The 20,632-nt window shown below is 47.8% G+C and overlaps 1 protein-coding gene across 1 annotated transcript in view; it reads left to right on the plus strand.

Annotated features, from left to right (window-relative positions):
- PPP1CA (protein phosphatase 1 catalytic subunit alpha) overlaps nucleotides 1-20,632 on the plus strand; it is an 86,984-nt gene that overhangs the window by 53,070 nt on the left and 13,282 nt on the right. The window contains exons 3-4 of the mRNA XM_069232930.1: nucleotides 4,918-5,148; nucleotides 19,837-19,941. Coding sequence (XP_069089031.1) covers nucleotides 4,918-5,148; nucleotides 19,837-19,941 — 336 coding nt within the window. The remainder of the gene's footprint in view (nucleotides 1-4,917; nucleotides 5,149-19,836; nucleotides 19,942-20,632) is intronic.

The raw sequence follows: 20,632 nt of genomic DNA on the forward strand, positions 1-20,632 counted from the left end.
GAGAGACCAGGGGATCTGTGCGCCTCTGCATAGAATGTGCAAAGTCAGCTGTTATGTGCACTGAAGTTTCCAAGGCGTCACTCGCTCTGCAACGCTTTTCATCTCAATTGTAACTCTGGCCTCCTACACACCTTCCCGCCAATACCACTTCTGCCCAGAGTTCTGAAGATCAAGAACAATCAGGCCCAAGTAATACTTGTGGCTCTGGACTGAGCATGAAGTTTGATATCCTGAACTTCTGAGCATGGCCATGGATCCTCCAATCAGACTGCCCCTCTTGCAGCAGCAGGGTACGGATCTCCACCCAAACCTGTCGAGTCTCCGATTCCTTGCATGGAAATTGAGCAGGAGGCAGTTGACTGCTTACGACCTTTCTCCCAAAGTCTTCAATGTTGTTGTTGGCAGCCAGGTGTCTATCTAGCAAAATGGTATACGCCTGCCATTGGAACAAGTTTGTGGCATGGTGATTTCCCCCCCCCCCCCTCCACCTTTGTCTGAGGTTTTACTGTTAATCCTCTCTTGCCCAGCAGGGCTCTGCTTTGGGCACCCTTAAAGGCTACCTATCTGCTATATCTGCCTTCCTCAGTCTGCCAGATCAACTGTCTTTGTTCAAATCTCCCATTGTTGGTAGGTTCTGCTCGCAGAGTGAGCTCTACAAGGTCTTCCTTCGAAGCCACTATTTCTAGCGGTTTATCCTAATAGTGGTGCTTCGTACCAGGGCCTCCTTCCTCCCTAAAGTAGTTACGCTCTTTCATGTAGGCCAATCATCACTTTGCCTACTCTACTCACCCCCACATCCTTCTCACAAAGAGGAGACTCTACTGTCTGGATCCAGGCATGTTGGCGTTCTATCTTAATTGAACCAAAGATTTGAGTGTTGATCAACTTTGTTGGTTATCTGGGTGCAGAGAAAGGTCGGGCGGTGCAGAAGGGACCATCTCTTGATGGGTTGTACTCTGCATCAAAATGTGCTAAGCTTTGGGAAAGAAGCAACCCTCCGAGGGTTTTTGTGCTCATTCCACAAGAGCCTCTACAGCAATAACTGCGTTAGCATGCAGAGTCACTGTCCTCGATCTGCCAGGCAGGAACCTGGGCGCGTCTGCACATGTTCACAAAACACTACTGCCAGGCAGTCTGATCTGCAGAAACTGCTACTTCGGCTGTTCTTTCCTGCAGAACTTTGTGATCTATAGGCTGTTTGCAGCCCACAGCTGAGAATGGTGTTGCTTGGGTATCTATTCTAGAGTAAGGAATCTGCAACTAGAAGTCTCTAACAGATGAACAAGTTAGTTACCTTCGATAACAAATTATCTGGTAGATACCTTTTTTAGTTGCAGATTCCGTACAAACCCACCCATCGTCCTGCCATACAAACTGATTTCTACCAATCTGTATTCTTCATGGCTTTGCGCTACTGGTGTGGAAAGTTGTGAAAAGAACCGGACATCAGCATGCCTGGGTGGTGCCTAGATGACTGACCTCACAGCGACTAACCACACAGGGAAGTCAACAGACACCACCTGACAGCCCGCAAGGGTACTGATGGATAAGAAATCTCTGGTTCCAACTGGTGCCTGGGGGAAATTCTAAGGTAAGGAATCTGCAACTAGAATGTCTCCACCAGATAATTTGTTACTGTAGGAAGTTGGCTCTGTATGCACCATTTCAAAGTAAGGAATAGTATGCACAGAGTCCAAGGGTTCCCCTTAGAGGTAAGATAGTGGCAAAAAGAGAATACTAATGCTCTATTTTGTGATAGTGTGGTCGAGCAGTAGGCTTATCAAAGGAGTAGTGTTAAGCATTTGTTGTACACACACAGGCAATAAATGAGGAACACACACTGACAATTCCAGGCCAATAGGTTTTTATATAGAAAAATATCTTTTCTTAGTTTATTTTAAGAACCACAGGTTCAAGATTTACATGTAATACTTCAAGTGAAAGGTATTGCAGGTGGGTACTTTAGGAACTTTGAATTAGCAAAATAGCATATACAGTTTTCACAAATCACATTATAGCTATTTTAAAACTAGACAGTGCAATTTTCAACAGTTCCTGGGGGGAGTAAGAGTTTGTTAGTTTTTGCAGGTAAGTAAAGCACCTACGGGGTTCAAGTTTGGGTCAAAGGTAGCCCACCGTTGGGGGTTCAGAGCAACCCCAAAGTTACCACACCAGCAGCTCAGGGCCGGTCAGGTGCAGAGGTCAAAGTGGTGCCCAAAACGCATAGGCTTCAATGGAGAAGGGGGTGCCCTGGTTCCAGTCTGCCAGCAGGTAGGTACCCACGTCTTCGGGTGCAGACCAGGGGGGTTTTGTAGGGCACCAGGGGGGGGACACAAGTCCACACAAAGTACACCCTCAGCAGCACGGGGGCGGTCGGGTGCAGTGGGCAAACAAGCATCTGGTTTGTAATAGAAAGCAATGGGAGACCAAGGGGTCTCTTCAGCGATGCAGGAAAAGGGAGGGGGGGGGGCCTCCTCAGGGTAGCCACCACCTGGGCAAGGGAGAGGGCCACCTGGGGGTCGCTCCTGCACTGGAGGTCGGATCCTTCAGGCCCTGGGGGCTGCGGGTGCAGAGTCTTTACCAGGCGTCGGATCTTGGAAGCAGGCAGTCGCGGTCAGGGGGAGCCTCTGGATTACCTCTGCAGGCGTCGCTGTTGGGGCTCGGGGGGGGGGGGGGGGGGGGGGGGGGGTGTGTATGCTACTCACGGTCTCGCAGTCGCCGGGGAGTCCTCCCTGAAGTTTGTTCTCCACGTCGAGCCGGGGGCGTCGGGTGCAGAGTGGCAAGTCTCACGCTTCCGGCAGGAAACGCGCGTTTTAAAGTTTCTCCTTTGTTACAAAGTTGCAGTCTTTGGTGAACAGAGCCGCTGTCCTCGGGAGCTCTTGGTCCTTCAAGATGCAGGGAAGTCCTCTGAGGATTCTGAGGTCGCTGGTCCCTGGGGGAAGCGTCGCTGGAGCAGTGTCTTTAGAAGTGGGGAGACAGGCCGGTAGCGCTGAGGCCAAAGCAGTTGGTGTCTCCGTCTTCTCTGCAGGGTTTTTCAGCTTAGCAGTCTTCTTCTTAGGTTGCAGGAATCTGAGTTCCTAGGTTCTGGGGAGTGCCTAAATACTGAATTTAGGGGTGTGTTTAGGTCTGTGGGGTTAGTAGCCAATGGCTACTAGCCCGGAGGGTGGCTACACCCTCTTTGTGCCTCCTCCCTGAGGGGAGGGGGGCACATCCCTAATCCTATTGGGGGAATCCTCCATCTGCAAGACTGTCAAAGTCAGTCACCTCAGGGGCTGTCCTGACTGGCCAGTGACTCCTCCTTGTTTTTCTCATTATCTCCTCCGGCCTTGCTGCCAAAAGTGGGGCTGTGGCCGGAGGGGGCTGGCAACTCCACTAGCTGGGGTGCTGTAACAGAGGGTGAGCCTTTGAGGCTCACCCCCAGGTGTTCCAGTTCCTGCAGGGGGAGGTGTGAAGCACCTCCACCCAGTACAGGCTTTGTTACTAGCCACAGAGTGACAAAGGCGCACTCCCCATGTGGCCAGCAACATGTATGGTGTGTGGCAGGCTGCTAAAACTAGTCAGCCTACACGGATAGTCGGTTAAGGTTTCAGGGGGCACCTCTAAGGTGTCCTCTGGGGTGTATGTTACAATACAATGTACACTGGCCTCAGTCAGCATTTATTGTGCTGAGAAGTTTGATACCAAACTTCAGTTTTCAGTGTAGCCATTATGGTGCTGTGGAGTTCGTGTATGACAGACTCCCAGACCATATACTCTTATGGCTACCCTGCACTTACAATGTCTAAGGTTTTGCTTGGAACACTGTAGGGGCATAGTGCTCATGCACTTTTGCCCTCACCTATGGTATAGTGCACCCTGTCTTAGGGCTGTAAGGCCTGCTAGAGGGGTGACTTATCTATACTTCATAGGCAGTGTGAGGTTGGCATGGCACCCTGAGGGGAGTGCCATGTTGACTTAGTCTTTTTTATCCCCACCAGCACACACAAGCTGGCAAGCAGTGTCTGTGCGGAGTGAGGGGTCCCCAGAGTGGCATAAGACATGCTGCAGCCCTTCAAGACCTTCCCTGGCATCAGGGCCCTTGGTACCAGGGGTACCAGTTACAAGGGACTTACCTGGATGCCAGGGTGTGCCAGTTGTGGAAACAAAAGTACAGGTTTGGTAAAGAACGCTGGGGCCTGGTTAGCAGGCCTCGGCACACTTTCAAATCAAAACTTAGCATCAGCAAAGGCAAAAAGTCAGGGGGTAACCATGCCAAGGAGGCATTTCCTTAGTTACCGAAGGTAAGTTCTTTAAAAATGTCATAATGCCCTAACTTCTCCCCACTTCTAAGCTGAGACTATTTAAGAGTCTTGGTAATGTGGAGCATGAGTGAAAACTCATGATATTGCTCTTCTGTTAACGCTACTGTGTGAAGATGTTTCAGTGCACGAGGAGCAGAAGACAACAAATGGCAACTCATTGATTGAAATAAATGCACATTCTGATTATGTATTCAAAAGAGAATTATGGGTGGTCATACACTGAAACACATCGTTGCAATGATGTGTAAGTCTGGGTTTGCAAAAGAGCAAACCTGTTCTAGAAACAAAAAGCAGAACAGTGGAGCACACCCAGTGTGTGCCACTGTTCTGCTTTTCGTTTCACGAGGAGCAGAAGGGCTGAAAGATGTGGATGGCCTTCTTACGTCGGGAGTGTAAACCATCAAGAAGTACTTGTTGGTGAGATCATGCGGTTCAATAAACATGTTAAATTATCACATCAATCATTAAATGAATGTGCCAGTAAGATACCATCCGCTAGTGAGAATATTGCATACGTTTATGAAATGTTTACTCTGTTGCAATCTTACAGGACGTGGTTGAGATTTGGTAGGAAGAAATGTGCGTCTATGTCTCACCTCCCTTATGTTTCTCCCAGGTGACATTCATGGTCAGTACTATGACCTCCTCCGCCTGTTTGAGTACGGTGGCTTCCCACCAGAGAGCAACTACCTCTTTCTGGGCGACTATGTGGACCGTGGGAAGCAGTCGCTGGAGACCATCTGCCTTCTGCTGGCCTACAAGATCAAGTACCCTGAGAACTTCTTCCTGCTGCGTGGAAACCACGAGTGTGCCAGCATCAATCGCATTTACGGCTTCTATGATGAATGTAAGGGTGCTCTTTATGTGGTTATTGGGAGAGGGCAGCATAGAAGGGGAGGATTAGGTGCACAAGCCACATGGTCTACACTGGTGCTGCCAAACTAACCAATGCAATCACGTTTATGAATATTTAAAAAACATATGTTGGAGGCAGTATTTCAAGGCAGCCTGCACACCCCAGCAGTTGTCATTGAATGTTATATCCTAACTTAAGGACTCGCGTCAACCCTCTCGTAATTATATCATTATACAGTTGCCACAGATGGCAAGATTTGCACTCGTTTTGGTGTGATTGCACTTTCAGCTGTATCCTGTGCTCAAGAAGTGCCTGACTAGTTAATGGCGCAATTCTCTGCCTGCCTGCTCGCTCCTCCCTCCATAAACTACCATAATGAGTGAGTTAGTGTACTGGTCTGTATGAAAAATAACAAGTTGGGCCTTGTGTTTGTTTACAAATTAATATTCTGTTGCAAACAGACTTGGCTCAACCCTGTCCTAGACCTGTTTGTAGGTGGTGTGAACTGTCGTCGCCCCCCCCCCCCCCCCCCCCCCAAACCCGGAAACCTAGCAGGTCATGTGCCTTCCCCATTGACTCATCTCAAAATTTTGTCCCCACTTCAGATGAGGCCTGCGAAGCACTTGACATCACACCACCATAAATTAGATTTGATATTTTGTCATCATGCGTTACCCATGCCTTGTGTCCCCTTGGCTATAGATTTTTATTGACTACGGACATGAACCACCTTGATAGTTCTAGGCGCATACTTGTTTAAATTCTGTGCACAGGATGTAAACTCAAGCAAACCTTGCAAGAATTTAAACACAGACCACTACAGCCCCTCAAGTATCAAGCTTTGGCAAAGCTATTAGGTCTTGTTTGGGACCTATTGGCTTTACCAAGGTTTTTAGTGATGCTGTACAGCATGACTTCAAAAAAAAAAATCAACCTCTGGCACTGGCTTAAGTGTTGCAACACGTTTTTTAAAGTGGGTGAGTGGAAGTGACACTCCCAGCTGCATCTGGGAGGCAGCACGAGGATGTAAGGAACATGGAAGGTGTGGGTGAGAGGGAGTCGCTTAGTGTGTAGGGGAGTGAGTGGGTGAGCAACGCGGAGGTTGAGGGAATGTCAAGAAGCAAACGGGTGAGAGCAGTGTGGCGTGGAGAAAAGCAAGCTAGCAAGAGAAACCTGATGTGGGCGTGGGAGCAGCCCAGGAAGGGGTGAAGCACAGGAGGTCGAGCACTTCACTGAGCTGGGTGTGGGAGATGGACATGGGTGAGAGAAACAATGAGCATGACTAGGTTGGGCAGCTGGAAAACACATGCACTCAACCCACAAATATTAGTGCCTGAAAAGTTAGCAGTGCAAGGATACAAGTAAATACTGCCATGCACCAGGGGAGGGGCAAACACCAGAGGGGAACAAAGCCTACAAGCTAAGAAATAAAGTAAATGAGGGCTATAAAACCAATCCATGGTGAGCAGTGAGCGGGCTTGAAGTCTGCTGTAAGCTAACAATAGATCTATTTGCAAAACTGGACATCTTGCACTGTGTGGTAGGCAAAACCTAAAAAAGAATTGACCCACCCTGATTGACATCAGTGCTGCAATCTAGTTCATATATCAGCTGCAGAAAACTAAATGATTCTGCAGCCAGTTCACAAGCCCAGAACGAAGTATACATGCATTACATTATCTGATTTCAGTAAAATACGTATTGCCTCCCGCACATTCCCAGAAGCTCTCAAAATAGGGTCTAGTGTGGATTTCTTTAGGAGTGAGGATCTGCCTGTCCTTCACTCACTACCAGCACATCACTCACTTATCATCCAGTTGCAAGATCATAGAAAGTCTGTGTTCAACTCCAATGATAAACATCTCCAACCACCAACCTGGCTTCAGATAGCGCTGCAGCAAGGAAACCAATACCTTACACATCATAGATTGTGATGTCTTGCCCACAGATTAAGATGAGGCCCGATATTGCTCAACATCTCACCTGCCTTCAACAGTCAACCATTCCACTGTCATACGCACCTCGGAGTCTCAATTGAGATTCAGCAAAGTCCTTAACTAGTTCTCCTTCCTTTCCAAGTAACACCATCTTCTTCAAATGGGGGTGTTCAGTCACAAAATATCCCCAACACCTGTGGAGTCCCGCAGGACTAAATACTGTCATGTTATCTTCAACCTATAAGTGGAGCCCCTTGGTGCTCTACTCTGATAACTGCATCAAGATTCACCAATATGCCAATGACACCCAACTCTACATGAGTCTCCTCTGCTACAGACATCCAGCTCCTCAAAACACTGCTCGCACATTATCCAGACTCTGATGTCCAGTGCCTACCTGGAACTCAATCTAACCACAACAGAATTCCTCATTTGCCAAATACAAACCAGGTACAATACAAACCTGGTTCAATGACTTGAATCTTGACTGCTGCGAACCCCAGTTTTCACCAATGTTAAGTCATTTGAATTTACCCTGGACACCAGTCTCCAAGGAACAGACTGCCAGCAAGACTGCCTGGTACCAGCTCTCTTCTAAAACATAAACCACTTTTTCCAGAATGTGACCTCTTAAGAACTACTATGCCAGACATCATACTCTTGCATCTGAATGGTTAAAATTCTGTACTCCATGGCATCCCAGACGCTACACCGGCACCTATTAGGAGCATCGTACATGCGGAGGCACGCCTCATTGAGGGCCTCAAGAAATCTTATCCCCGCCATCCTGATGGAACTGTTTAGGCTCTCCTTGCTGCCCCCACTTTCTTCAAAGCCACCTGTACGATTTTCAAAGCTGTCGCAACCAGCACCCCTGCTTATTTTACGGACAAGCCTGGCATCTCTCATGGTTCTCAGCACACCCACAGCCAGGGCACCATCAGACTGAAGACTAAAGTGTTAAATAAAAAACGACTGCAGGCATTTCCATTTTAAGCATCTAGGATCTGGGACAATGCTGCTCCAATTTAGGAAAGTTCAAGAACTCTACATATCAGTGTATTAAGTGCCCACAAACCAGCTACCTCTTCTATTGCTCATTGACTTTGTGCTAGTCTTTGACTATGTACAGCTTCACTGTCCTTCGGCTTGTGCACATAACCAGGGGCGCACTGCATTGTACTAACCAGTGCAACACCAGCCGCTCATCTCGAGTCACCTGCCCAACTGCTACTGGTAAACCTCGATGTTCAGATATTAAAGGAGTGCCTAAGAATCAACCCGCAGCCTGACAGCTCTGCATCACAGGTGTGGCCTCACTCTTGGGTGACAGGCCCAGGGAATGGACAAACTCCACTAGGGTGGAAGCGAATCGCAGAACGCAAAGAAAGTAATATGCAGGCAGCATGTACTCATGAGTGAACAGGGGCCTGCACTTGGGCTAACCTCCAGGGTTCATCGTAAGCTCGTTTTGTTAAAGGGTTATGTTGGGCTTGTGCTAGCAGAAACATTCTTGTCAATGTCACTGGAATATTACTGAACATCCAATAACTTAAGTACGTTTGAGGTATGATTTCTTTTTTTCCCTGTCCAATTTTAAAGCCCTGAGTGACACTCCAAATAGTTGTTGGCACTAACTCCTGAAGGGCTGTTTTGCCGCAAAGAAGGAAAGTAGTTCTGCCATCAACTGAAAAATTGAGCAAACCCCTCAGTGGCAGCTTCTGCAACATAACATCTATAAGTGGAATAAAAGAAGCGCACTTTTTGTCCTTCAGAATGCAAAATTGAGCCCCTCAAAGCAAACTATTGTCAAACATGCAAAGGACTCTAAGAAAAAATAAAACAAATTCTGTATTCCAAAGCCATGCAAACCAGGTGTTGCGTAATATCGGCTAAATGTAGAAACTTTTTTATTTTCATGTATATTTTCCAGTCCAGTGGTTTCTGCTTTTGCATCAAAACTGGGACGTGCTATATCTTTACTTGAACAATGTACCACATTGCTTTCCACGCACCATTAATCTGTAATTGGTGCAAAGTCTTTCAAACGGAGTGGCCGTGCCTGATCAACTGATACTGTCCCAACCTTACCAGCCATCCAGAGGCACTAGCTTGTGGGCAACAATCCAGTTAGCTTCTATCACAGACCCTGCTAGGCCTTCTGTGGGCTGGAAAGGTCGCTCTTTCACTAGAGCAGGCACTCAAGTCTGCATTGGCCTGGATTCCCTGCAGGCACTGCCGGCTCCTCTGTGGGCTGGGACAGCCAGTGCTTTGGCAGCCCAGAGCAGGCATTGCCTTCAATAGTGCCTAAGTCTCGGTTCTAGCACTTCTAAGGGCTTTGTGGGCTGAGAAGGCTCGCCAGAGCAGGCAGTGTCCAATGACTGCTAGGCCTTCTGTAGGTCTGGAAGTCGACTGCCCATCACTTCCAGGCCCATACCCTGGAAGTGCATGGCCTGCTTTCCCCCAGGTAGGAGAAGCTTCAGCACTGATAGGCTAACCATGTTAGCCACAGAAGTGACTATAACGTAGTGTAAACTCAATGCATATTACGTGTTTTACAGCGCTCCTAGGGCCCTGCCTAGGCATGTAAAGGCTAGACCTTCAGCAAGAGGGCATTGAATAAGCAGTATATCAGTGTTCACACAGCAGAGTAACAGTCAAAGGAACAAGCATTGATGAAGCCAGTCTCACCTACCTGACCAATTGCCTTTGTCTAGGGGCAAGCAACACAAGTGTGGGAGGGGGTGGGGCAAGCAATGGCAACCAAGCAACAACACGGGACAGGTGGGGCAAGTAACAGGATGGGATAGGGGAGGGACGAGACTACCTGCTGCAAACACATGCATTCTCATCAAGTTAATAAACAAAGTATCTCCAAAAGCTGGAGCAATGTAGTGAAGGAAAGTGGGCAAGGAAGAGGTGTTTGAGCCATGCTCCACGGGAGGGTCAGACGCATGTTCTCGCCCCGCTCCCTCCAAGTGCACAAGAGGTAGCCATTACAGGATTGCTCCTAAGTACAGGCCCAATTCAGTGGCTTCATGCATCTGTTGCATGGCGCAGCAGCAGGCACTTCTTCCTGACCCATTCAGCAATTCTCTTGTATCAGAAGAGTGAACAAGGTAGATTAATTTATCCAGCATCTTTAAGCAGCAACATTGAGATTAGAGCTCTGGTTGCCTTTGTTGCAGCTGAAAATACAGGCGTGCTGACCACCTAAAGCAACTGTTAGGTGAGCCCAAAATTAATAATACAAATTGTTCAGTTTGAAAACTTGGGCCTAATAAAGCTTTCCCTGTTAAGGGCATATTTAGAAACTGAACTGAAGTTTCTTTGCACTGAAGTGACCCATCCCAAAGACCCACAATTCCTAGGTTTTTAAAATCCCCAAGATGATAGTCTCAATCTTGGTTTAACAGATCAACTCAAAACGTGCTTACTAACCCCAATGCTCTTGGATGCTTTCTATGCCCTCGCTGCGCCGCAGCTGAGCAGCAGACATCCGGCTGTGTTGTGACTTGTGCTCAGCTGCTCCAGGTGCCTCCTCAGCCAAGGGCGTTCTCCACTCTTGTTCGCTGCTTTCTGTCTAACCTATTGTATGTCACTGGAAATGCTTAGGGTGCTGGGAAATACATTCCTATAGCAATCTGTGCCTCCAAGCATTTTTGGTGAGACTGAAGCTAGTCAGTCTCTGCACTTAACAGTTCTGGTTGGGAGTAGGAGTTCTTGAATCGGTGTGGCTTAGTCTAGACCCAAGTTCATGAGCCCATTTACCCTCCCGCTTTTGCTTAGCTTCCCTTTTTCTGCGATCCCCAAAGGCTGCAGCATGTATTGTGAAACCCTCGGACCCCTCACCAAGCACATTCCAAGCTGCCATTGCAGGCTGCATGTCTTGGTGCAACTAAGTGAAAACATGACACGGCACCCAGCCTGTGCCATCTCACCTAACACTGCATGCATTGTCACCCCTACAGTAGGCCTTGGAGCCCTAAAGCAGGGTGCATTATATTACATGTGTGGGCATATCTGCAAGAAGAGATGCCCCTGCTATGTATTTGTTGATTCTTGGGCATAGTGAGTGAACAGGAAGCCATTTTAAGTACACGTGCTGTACACTGGTCAGAACGAGTTCCCCAGCTACGTGTCTGCATCATTGAAAAACACTATTTGGTATCAAATATCAATAAACCCACACTGATTCCAGTGATGGATTTAATAATACATACCACCCAGAGGGCACCTTAGAGGTGCCACCTGAAAAACCTACCAGCTGCTGGTGTTAAGACTAGTCTTAGCCTGCCTCCAAAATACCAGTTTCTTCACCACAGGGTGAGCCTCTGCTCCTGGGTGGACGGGTACAAAGCCTACTCTGGAAGGGTTGTTAAAACACTCCTCAACAGGATGACCTGTGAATCTGCCTTCAAAATTCACACCGCCCTTTGTGTGCCAATCTTGCTTCCCTCAGAAGTGAGATGACGCCAGCCCTCCTCCCCCCCCCCCCCCCCCCCCCCCCCCCAACCACCACCGTCTTAAGAGCCAGTGCCCATTTGGCTCCTGGACAGATGTCAAAATTAGTGATCTGGAAGGCATGTCAGCTCTCTGGTCAGTTGCACCCCTAAAGTGAGCTGCCTGATGAGTACAAGAAATGTCTGTCGCCCCTAAATCCAGCCTTTAGGAGAGCCTCTTGCACCAGGAAATCAGATTCTGCCAACCTGAAAGATGGACCCTGAAGAGTCACAAAAGCAGGAACACAAAACCCAGCAGCTGAATTGGCCCTCAGCCCTGCCATACTGCCGGCTGTCCTCAACAATTGTGCCAAAGACAACTTGTCCTGCAAATGCCTCCAAAAGCCTGGGATGACTGTCGGCCTTCAGCTAGACCCAGGAACTGCTGTGCAGTAGAGGATCTTCTCCTGTGCATCTGCAGGCACCCCTGAAGGACTCCGGACTGCCAAAACCCTGCATCAAATGCACCACTGCACCTGTGCGCCGCCACAGCCAGAGTTTAAGTGGGCCAACAGTGCCAGCGTGGTCGTCCAACCCTCCAGAGAATAAGCCCACATTGGATTTGCCAACTGGGCTTCCTGACACCACCCGTCTGCAGGCCCACTCCAACTGCAGGGATGTTCTGCACCGGACTCTGACGACAAAAGACCACTGTACCCAGGCTCCACACCATGAAGTGGGCCAAAGCTGTCCCTACCTGCCTGAGGGTCTCCAGGAACGAATCCCTTTGTGGGTTTCCCAGAACGCCATCCCCGTTCCTTTTTGCAGCCTCTGTCCAGACTGATCTCCATTGAAGTAAATGGAACACCCAGTGCAACACCTCTGCAACTGGACGCCTCGGAGCTGGTAGATTTATTTTGAGTGTTCACTAGGTTTCATAAAATGTTCATATAAATAAACCCAGATTGTTTGCAGTCTCGTATAGGTTGCCAGCTGAAGATCAACACGTCTGCAGTGTGACCTTCTCTAATTGACAGCATTGTCATTCCTGGGAAAAATAACTCGCTGTGCTCCAGTTCCTTGGTTTTGCATTAGTGTGAGTATACCAAGCAGTCACGGCTTGCCATGGTTAGAGGGTGGGGTAGCACATGGGGGTGGTTGGTGGGGGGGGGGGGTAAATAAACTTAAATAAACTTACTGCTGCTCCTCTCCTCAGGCTGCAGGCAGGCACAGGCTCCCAGCCTGCCCTGCGGCCAATCCTGACGCTGCACTGCGCAGCGTCCGGATTGGCTGGGAGCACCCTGGCTGGGCGCTCCCAGGCAGTCTGGGAGCCTGTGCAGGCTCTCTCCAACCTGGCAACTGTTGCTGGGCTGGAGAGCCTACTGCGCATGTATGTTTAGGTAGCTGGAGACAGCCAGCCAAACATACATGCTCGGTGAGGGGAGTGGGCAGAGCACTCCTCATTGCTACTCACCCCATGGCCCCGCCCCTTTCACAAGGAAGGGGCAATAAACATAGTTTGAGTAGCCACCACCGATACCAAGTGCTAGATCAGTGACTGGTTAACGTTTTACAACTTGATTCACTGTACAAAGCCTTGTCAGAGTTAAAATGTTATTGGCTGATTCTCAAAGCGGTTTCCGAATGGCAGTATGGTTTAGATGTAAGACTTTACTCGCAGAAAGGTTCTCGCGTGGGCTACTTTACTCAGGTGCAGGAAGCCTGTGGGGATACCCTGTTTCTGTTCACCCATAAACATGTTTTTAAGGTTAGTCCAATCCCCCTCTAATCCTGGGACTTTGTGGGATGGAGCCCACACCAAAAAGGTGGAATCTAGGGACATTGTTTTTTTCTATTGAAGAAAATATTCAATAAATAATTTTCACACCATTAAATACGCGCATGCATGTGCTACAATGTGAACGCGAAATCCATCCATGTTGCTAGGACTATGGTTTCCAGTCCTTTATATGTAAACTCTTTGAATTCCTGAAAGTTGAATCTGCACTTGTGCAAGTTCATGACACTGGGTGCAGTTTGACTTTCTTCATGGATTCTTCCTTTTTATTAAATAACTAATATGCATGAAACGTGTTTATTAAATTATACCATAGAAATGGTATTTAAAGTTTAGAAAAATTGCGCGAAAATATAGCGAAAGGTATCCACTTAAAATGTTTGTTTTTACAATAAAATGTACCAGTAGCCAGACTGGTTTCCGTTCTTCTGCATGTATTTGCATGAAGGAAGAGTATTCTAGAAGCATCGCAGATGGCCACAAATTGTTACATTTAGCAACATGCATACTGTTAGAACAAATGTCTGCAAACTGAAATGTTAACTTTATTTCCTTAAAGTTGTAGCCCTAAGAATAAAGGCTTTGCATTCATTAAACATCGTTTTGAACATCATATACTTCTGAATGTAAAATTGCCTTTGCGGGAGACAGTCCGTGGCCCCATACACATAGTGGTCCTGCGGCTGTCAGATACAGGGTGTTCGATGGCATCTGTCGCTGTAGATACACATGTTCTGCATAGCTCGCCATCTGGTGTTGGGTCGGAGTGTTACAAGTTGTTTTTCTTCTAAGAAGTCTTTCGAGTCACGGGACCGAGTGACTCCTCCTTCTGTCTCCATTGCGCATGGGCGTCGACTCCATCTTCGATTGTTTTTTTTCCGCCATCGGGTTCGGACGTGTTCCTGTCGCTCCGAGTTTCGGAACGGAAAGTTAGTAAATATCGGAAGATTTTCATCGGTATTGTTGCGTTCGGGATCGGCGTAGTTAGATTCTTCACCGCATTGAAGGTCGACGTGCTCCGGTGCCCTTCGGGGTAGCTTTCGATCCCCCGTCGGGGCCTGGTCGGCCCGACCGTGTGTAGACCGACGCCGATGGAACGGACCCCGTTCCGTTTTTGTCCCAAATGCCACAACAAATACCCGTATACAGACCAACATTTGGTCTGTAACCTGTGCCTGTCACCTGAGCACAGTGAGGAGACTTGCGAGGCCTGTCTCGCGTTCCGGTCCCGAAAGACACTCGGTGACCGTCGAGCCAGGAGACTTCAGATGGCGTCCACGCCGACAGCGCACAGAGTTCGAGGAACAAGAGGAAGAAGAAACCTTTTCGATCCACGAATCGGACTCCGAGGGATTCGACGATCAAAGAACCGTGAGTAAGACGTCAAACAACACATAAGAAAAGTGACAAGGCCCAGGGGACGCCACTGCCACAGGCCATGGCTCCACCCATAAATTCAGTGACAGACCATCGGCACCGAAAAAGGCCCAAACAGTTCCGATCGTCCGACTCCGGTCGAGACACCGGCACGCAGCCTTCTCGGGATCGAGATAGTGCTGGGGAAAAGCAACGACACCGAGATAGCGGTGTAGAAACGGCTCGACGCCGAGACAGCGGCACCGATGAAGATCGACGCCGAGAGGTTTCGACTCCAAAAAAGAAAAAAGCCACCTCGGAGCCGAAAAAACATACAGACAGGGCTTCGGTGCCGAAACAACCCGTAACCGACCCAGGTCCAGGCTCTTATACAGAGGAGCAATCACTGTCCTCTCAGATGCGAAAGCATAGGTTTGAGGAAGAGCTGCAATCCACCGAAGTGGACCATACGCAAAAACATATTTTCATACAGCAGGGAACAGGAAAAATAAGCACCCTTCCCCCTGTTAGGAGAAAAAGGAGACTGGAGTTTCAAACTGACCAGGCGCCACAAACCAAGATGGTGAAAAAGGTGACTCCGCCACCCTCTCCTCCACCTGTAATTAACATCTCACCAGCAGAAACCCCGTCACATTCCCCGGCTCACACCACCATGAGCCAAGGTGACCAGGATCAAGACGCTTGGGACTTATATGACGCCCCAGTGTCGGACAACAGTCCGGAGGCATATCCAACAAAGCCCTCACCACCAGAAGACAGCACAGCATATTCTCAAGTGGTGGCTAGAGCGGCACAATTCCACAACGTAAACCTCCACTCAGAACAAGTCGAGGATGACTTTTTATTCAACACCCTCTCCTCCACCCACAGCTCCTACCAAAGCCTGCCTATGCTGCCAGGTATGCTTCGGCACGCAAAGGAAATCTTCAAGGAGCCGGTCAAAAGTAGGGCAATAACACCAAGGGTGGAAAAGAAATATAAGGCACCTCCTACAGACCCTGTTTTCATCACCACACAGCTGCCACCTGATTCCGTCGTAGTAGGAGCAGCTCGGAAAAGAGCCAACTCCCACACATCTGGGGATGCACCACCCCCAGATAAAGAGCCGCAAGTTCGATGCAGCTGGGAAAAGAGTCTCCGTACAAGCTGCAAACCAGTGGCGCATCGCTAACTCTCAACCACTACTTGCGCGCTATGACAGAGCCCATTGGGATGAGATGCAACACCTCATCGAGCATCTACCCAAGGAACTACAAAAGATGGCAAAGCAGGTGGGCTAGGAAGGACAGAACATATCAAATAACCAGATACGATCCTCTATGGACGCAGCAGACACAGCTGCAAGAACAATTAATACATCTGTGACCATTCGAAGGCACGCATGGCTAAGAACGTCTGGGTTCAAACCAGAGATACAGCAGGCAGTGCTCAATATGCCATTCAACGAAAAACAACTGTTCGGACCAGAAGTGGACACGGCCATCGAAAAACTGAAAAAAGACACTGACACTGCTAAAGCCATGGGCGCACTCTACTCCCCGCAGAGCAGAGGAACCTACAGCACCTTCCGCAAGACACCCTTTAGAGGGGGGTTTCGGGGTCAGGCCACACAAGCCAGCACCTCGCAGGCAACACCGTCCAGCTACCAGGGACAGTACAGGGGAGGCTTTCGGGGTCAATACAGAGGAGGGCAATTCCCTAGGAATAGAGGAATTTCAAAGCCCCAAAACCCCTACAACCAAGCAGTGACTCAGATGTCACTCACCCCCTCCACACAACACCAGTGGGGGGAAGAATAGGTCATTATTACAAAGCATGGGAGGAAATAACTACAGACACTTGGGTCTTAGCAATTATCCAACATGGTTATTGCATAGAATTCCTGCAATTCCCTCCAAACATACCACCAAAAGCACAATTTATCAAAACAACATTCCGAACTTCTGGAAATAGAAGTTCAAGCACTATTGCAAAAGAATGCAATCGAATTAGTAACAAACAAACAAAGGAGTCTATTCTCTGTACTTCTTAATACCAAAAAAGGACAAAACACTGAGACCAATCCTAGACCTCAGAATACTAAACACCTACATCAAATCAGACCACTTTCACATGGTCACGCTACAAGAGGTGTTACCATTGCTAAAACTACAGGACTACATGACAACCCTAGACCTCAAAGACGCGTATTTCCATATACCAATACATCCATCTCACAGAAAATACCTACGGTTCGTATTCAAAGGAATACATTACCAATTCAAGGTATTGCCTTTTGGTTTAACAACCGCACCAAGAGTCTTTACCAAATGTCTAGCAGTAGTGGCTGCACACATCAGAAGGCAGCAAATACATGTATTCCCGTATCTAGACGACTGGCTAATCAAAACCAATTCACTAACAAAGTGCTTACACCACACAAATCAAATCATACAAACCCTCTACAAACTAGGTTTCACCGTCAACTTTGCAAAATCCAACATTTTGCCGTGCAAGGTACAACAATACCTGGGAGCCATAATAGACACAACAAAAGGAGTAGCCACTCCAAGTCCACAAAGAATTCAAAATTTCAACAAGATCATACAACGCATGTATCCAACACAAACAATACATGCAAAGATGATATTACAACTCCTAGGCATGATGTCCTCATGCATAGCCATTGTCCCGAACGCAAGACTGCACATGAGGCCCTTGCAACAGTGCCTAGTATCACAATGGTCACAAGCACAGGGTCACCTTCTAGATCTGGTGTTGATAGACCGCCAAACTTACCTCTCGCTTCTATGGTGGAACAGTATAAATTTAAACAAAGGGCAGCCTTTCCAAAACCCAGTGCCACAATACGTAATAACAGATGCTTCCATGACAGGGTGGGGAGCACACCTCGATCAACACAGCATACAAGGACAATGGAATGTACATCAAACAAAACTGCATGTAAATCACCTAGAAATGCTAGCAGTTTTTCAAGCATTAAGGGCTTTCCAACCAATTATAACTCACAAATACATTCTTGTCAAAACAGACAACATGACAACAATGTATTATCTAAACAAACAAGGGGGGACACACAACGCAGTTGAGCCTGCTGGCACAAAAGATATGGCGATGGGCAATTCACAACCACATTCGCCTAATAGCACAGTTTATTCCAGGGATCCAGAATCAACTTGCAGACGATCTCTCTCGATCACCAACAGGTCCACGAATGGGAAATTCACCCCCAAATTCTAAACACTTACTTCAGACTCTGGGGAACACCTCAAATAGACTTGTTTGCAACAAAAGAGAACGCAAAATGCCAAAACTTCGCATCCAGATACCCACACAGGCAGTCCCAAGTCAGTGCCCTATGGATGAACTGGTCAGGGATATTTGCCTACGCTTTTCCTCCTCTCCCTCTCCTTCCTTATCTGGTAAACAAATTGAGTCAAAACAAACTCAAACTCATATTAATAGCACCAACTTGGGCAAGGCAACCCTGGTACACAACACTGCTAGACCTATCAGTAGTACCCCACATCAAATTGCCCAACAGGCCGGATCTGTTAACACAACCAACAGATCGGACATCCAGATCCAGCATCGCTGAATCTAGCAATCTGGCTCCTGAAATCCTAGAATTCGGACACTTACAACTTACCCAAGAATGTATGGAAGTCATAAAGCAAGCCAGAAGGCCGTCCACTAGGCACTGCTATGCAAGTAAATGGAAGAGGTTTGTTTGCTACTGCCATCATAATCAGATCCAACCTTTACACGCAACTCCAAAGGATGTAGTGGGTTACTTGCTTCACTTACAAGAATCTAACCTAGCCTTCTCTTCCATTAAAATACACCTTGCAGCAATATCTGCATACCTGCAGACTACCTATTCAACTTCCCTATATAGGATACCAGTCATTAAAGCATTCATGGAAGGCCTTAACATTTAAAACCTCATGCAGGAAACCCAATATCAAAACAAGGTATAGCCAGATGGATAGTTAAATGCATCCAAATCTGCTACCTTAAAGCAAAACGACAACTGCCCATTACACCAAGGGCACACTCAACCAGAAAAAAGGTGCTACCATGGCCTTTCTAGGGAACATCCCAATGCAAGAAATATGTAAGGCAGCCACATGGTCTACGCCACACACGTTCACCAAGCACTACTGTGTAGACGTGCTATCCGCACAGCAAGCCACAGTAGGTCAAGCCGTGTTAAGAACATTATTTCAAACTACTTCCATTCCTACAGGCTGAGCCACCGCTTTTGGGGAGATGACTGCTTACTAGTCTATGCAGAACATGTGTATCTACAGCGACAAATGCCATCGAACTGAAAATGTCACTTACCCAGTGTACATCTGTTCGTGGCATCAGTCGCTGGAGATTCACATGTGCCCACCCGCCTCCCCGGGAGCCTGTAGCAGTTCGGAAGTTAGCTTCAACTTTGTACATTTGTATATATTATTTCCACCTTAAATAGGTACATACTTAGTCACTCCATTGCATGGGCACTATTACTACAACACAACTCCTACCTCACCCTCTGCGGAGAAAACAATCGAAGATGGAGTCGACGCCCATGCGCAATGGAGACAGAAGGAGGAGTCACTCGGTCCTGTGACTCGAAAGACTTCTTCGAAGAAAAACAACTTGTAACACTCCGACCCAACACCAGATGGCGAGCTATGCAGAACATGTGAATCTCCAGCGACTGATGCCACGAACAGATGTACACTGGGTAAGTGACATTTTCATTATGCTGCAAGGAGTTGGGCCGGTCAAGTGGACACAAACATGGACCCTTACCGTCCCCTGTTCTCTACCCTACATGTCGGGTGATGGCAATTCTGCACTCCTGCTTTTAATCTTCAGGCGACCCCAGGCTGTAAAGGACACTAGCAGGAATGATAGCACCCCTTCCCATGAGGGATGGCTCCCATGGTTTTTGTAGTGGGGAGGGGGAGAGAGGGGGAGGGAAGAGGTGGCATGGTGTCTAACTAATAATTAAAAAATAAGCTTATTGGCCCTTGTCTTTTGCCTGACCATTCAAATGTTCTGCAACTTCTGCTAGAATTGTTTGGCTTCCAAGATCTCGTGTTTGTAAATGTAATTTTTCCTTTTCCAGGCAAACGGCGCTATAACATCAAGTTGTGGAAAACGTTTACAGACTGCTTCAACTGCCTCCCAATCGCTGCTATTGTAGACGAGAAGATCTTCTGCTGCCACGGAGGTGAGCAGCTAGTTTCTTGATGGGAGCGGGGACTTCACCAGGCAGAGAAGCAGCTTTCCCTGCTCGACGAGACCGATGCTTTTTGATATTGTCAGAATCGATCCTTGTCTAGGGGTTGTACTAACCAGCAAATCTGATTCAGTCTGGGATGGTGGTGTGGGGTCCTGCAACAGTCTGGTCCGCTGCTTGAGTAAAGCGGGCAGGAGGAGCCCCGAGCAAAGCTCATCCACTCGGTCTGATAGCTGGAGGTGGTGGGGTTGAGGGGGTGTGGAGCGTGTTAATCTGCAAATTATTCTGTAACTAGTTGTGGTCCATTTCTATACGGCCTCTTTCTTTACAACCCTGTAAGTCTGCATGGAAGCTAAAACTGAATATGCCTTCTAAAATAATAGTGATTGGGGGCCTGCTAAGACCACCTTATGGATCTTGCAAACCCTCCTAATCTTCAGGACAGGTTTTTTTTTTGTTTTTTTTCTCTTCCAAGGTAGGTGATCTATAGAAAAAAAAACTTAACAAAAGTAGCAGAGCTGCTTTTGGCTGTCCTGCCGCCACAGCCAGACATCTGATTCTTAAGATTGCCATGCAGAGTTTAGTCATGTCTCATTCCAATTCTGTGCTGCATGACAAGGCTTAAGACCTGCATGAAATGTCGAAGAACTGTTCTGCACTTCAGCCTCACCATCCATCCAGT

Source organism: Pleurodeles waltl, chromosome 4_2 (genome assembly GCF_031143425.1).
Source record: "Pleurodeles waltl isolate 20211129_DDA chromosome 4_2, aPleWal1.hap1.20221129, whole genome shotgun sequence".
Classification (NCBI taxonomy): domain Eukaryota; kingdom Metazoa; phylum Chordata; class Amphibia; order Caudata; family Salamandridae; genus Pleurodeles; species Pleurodeles waltl.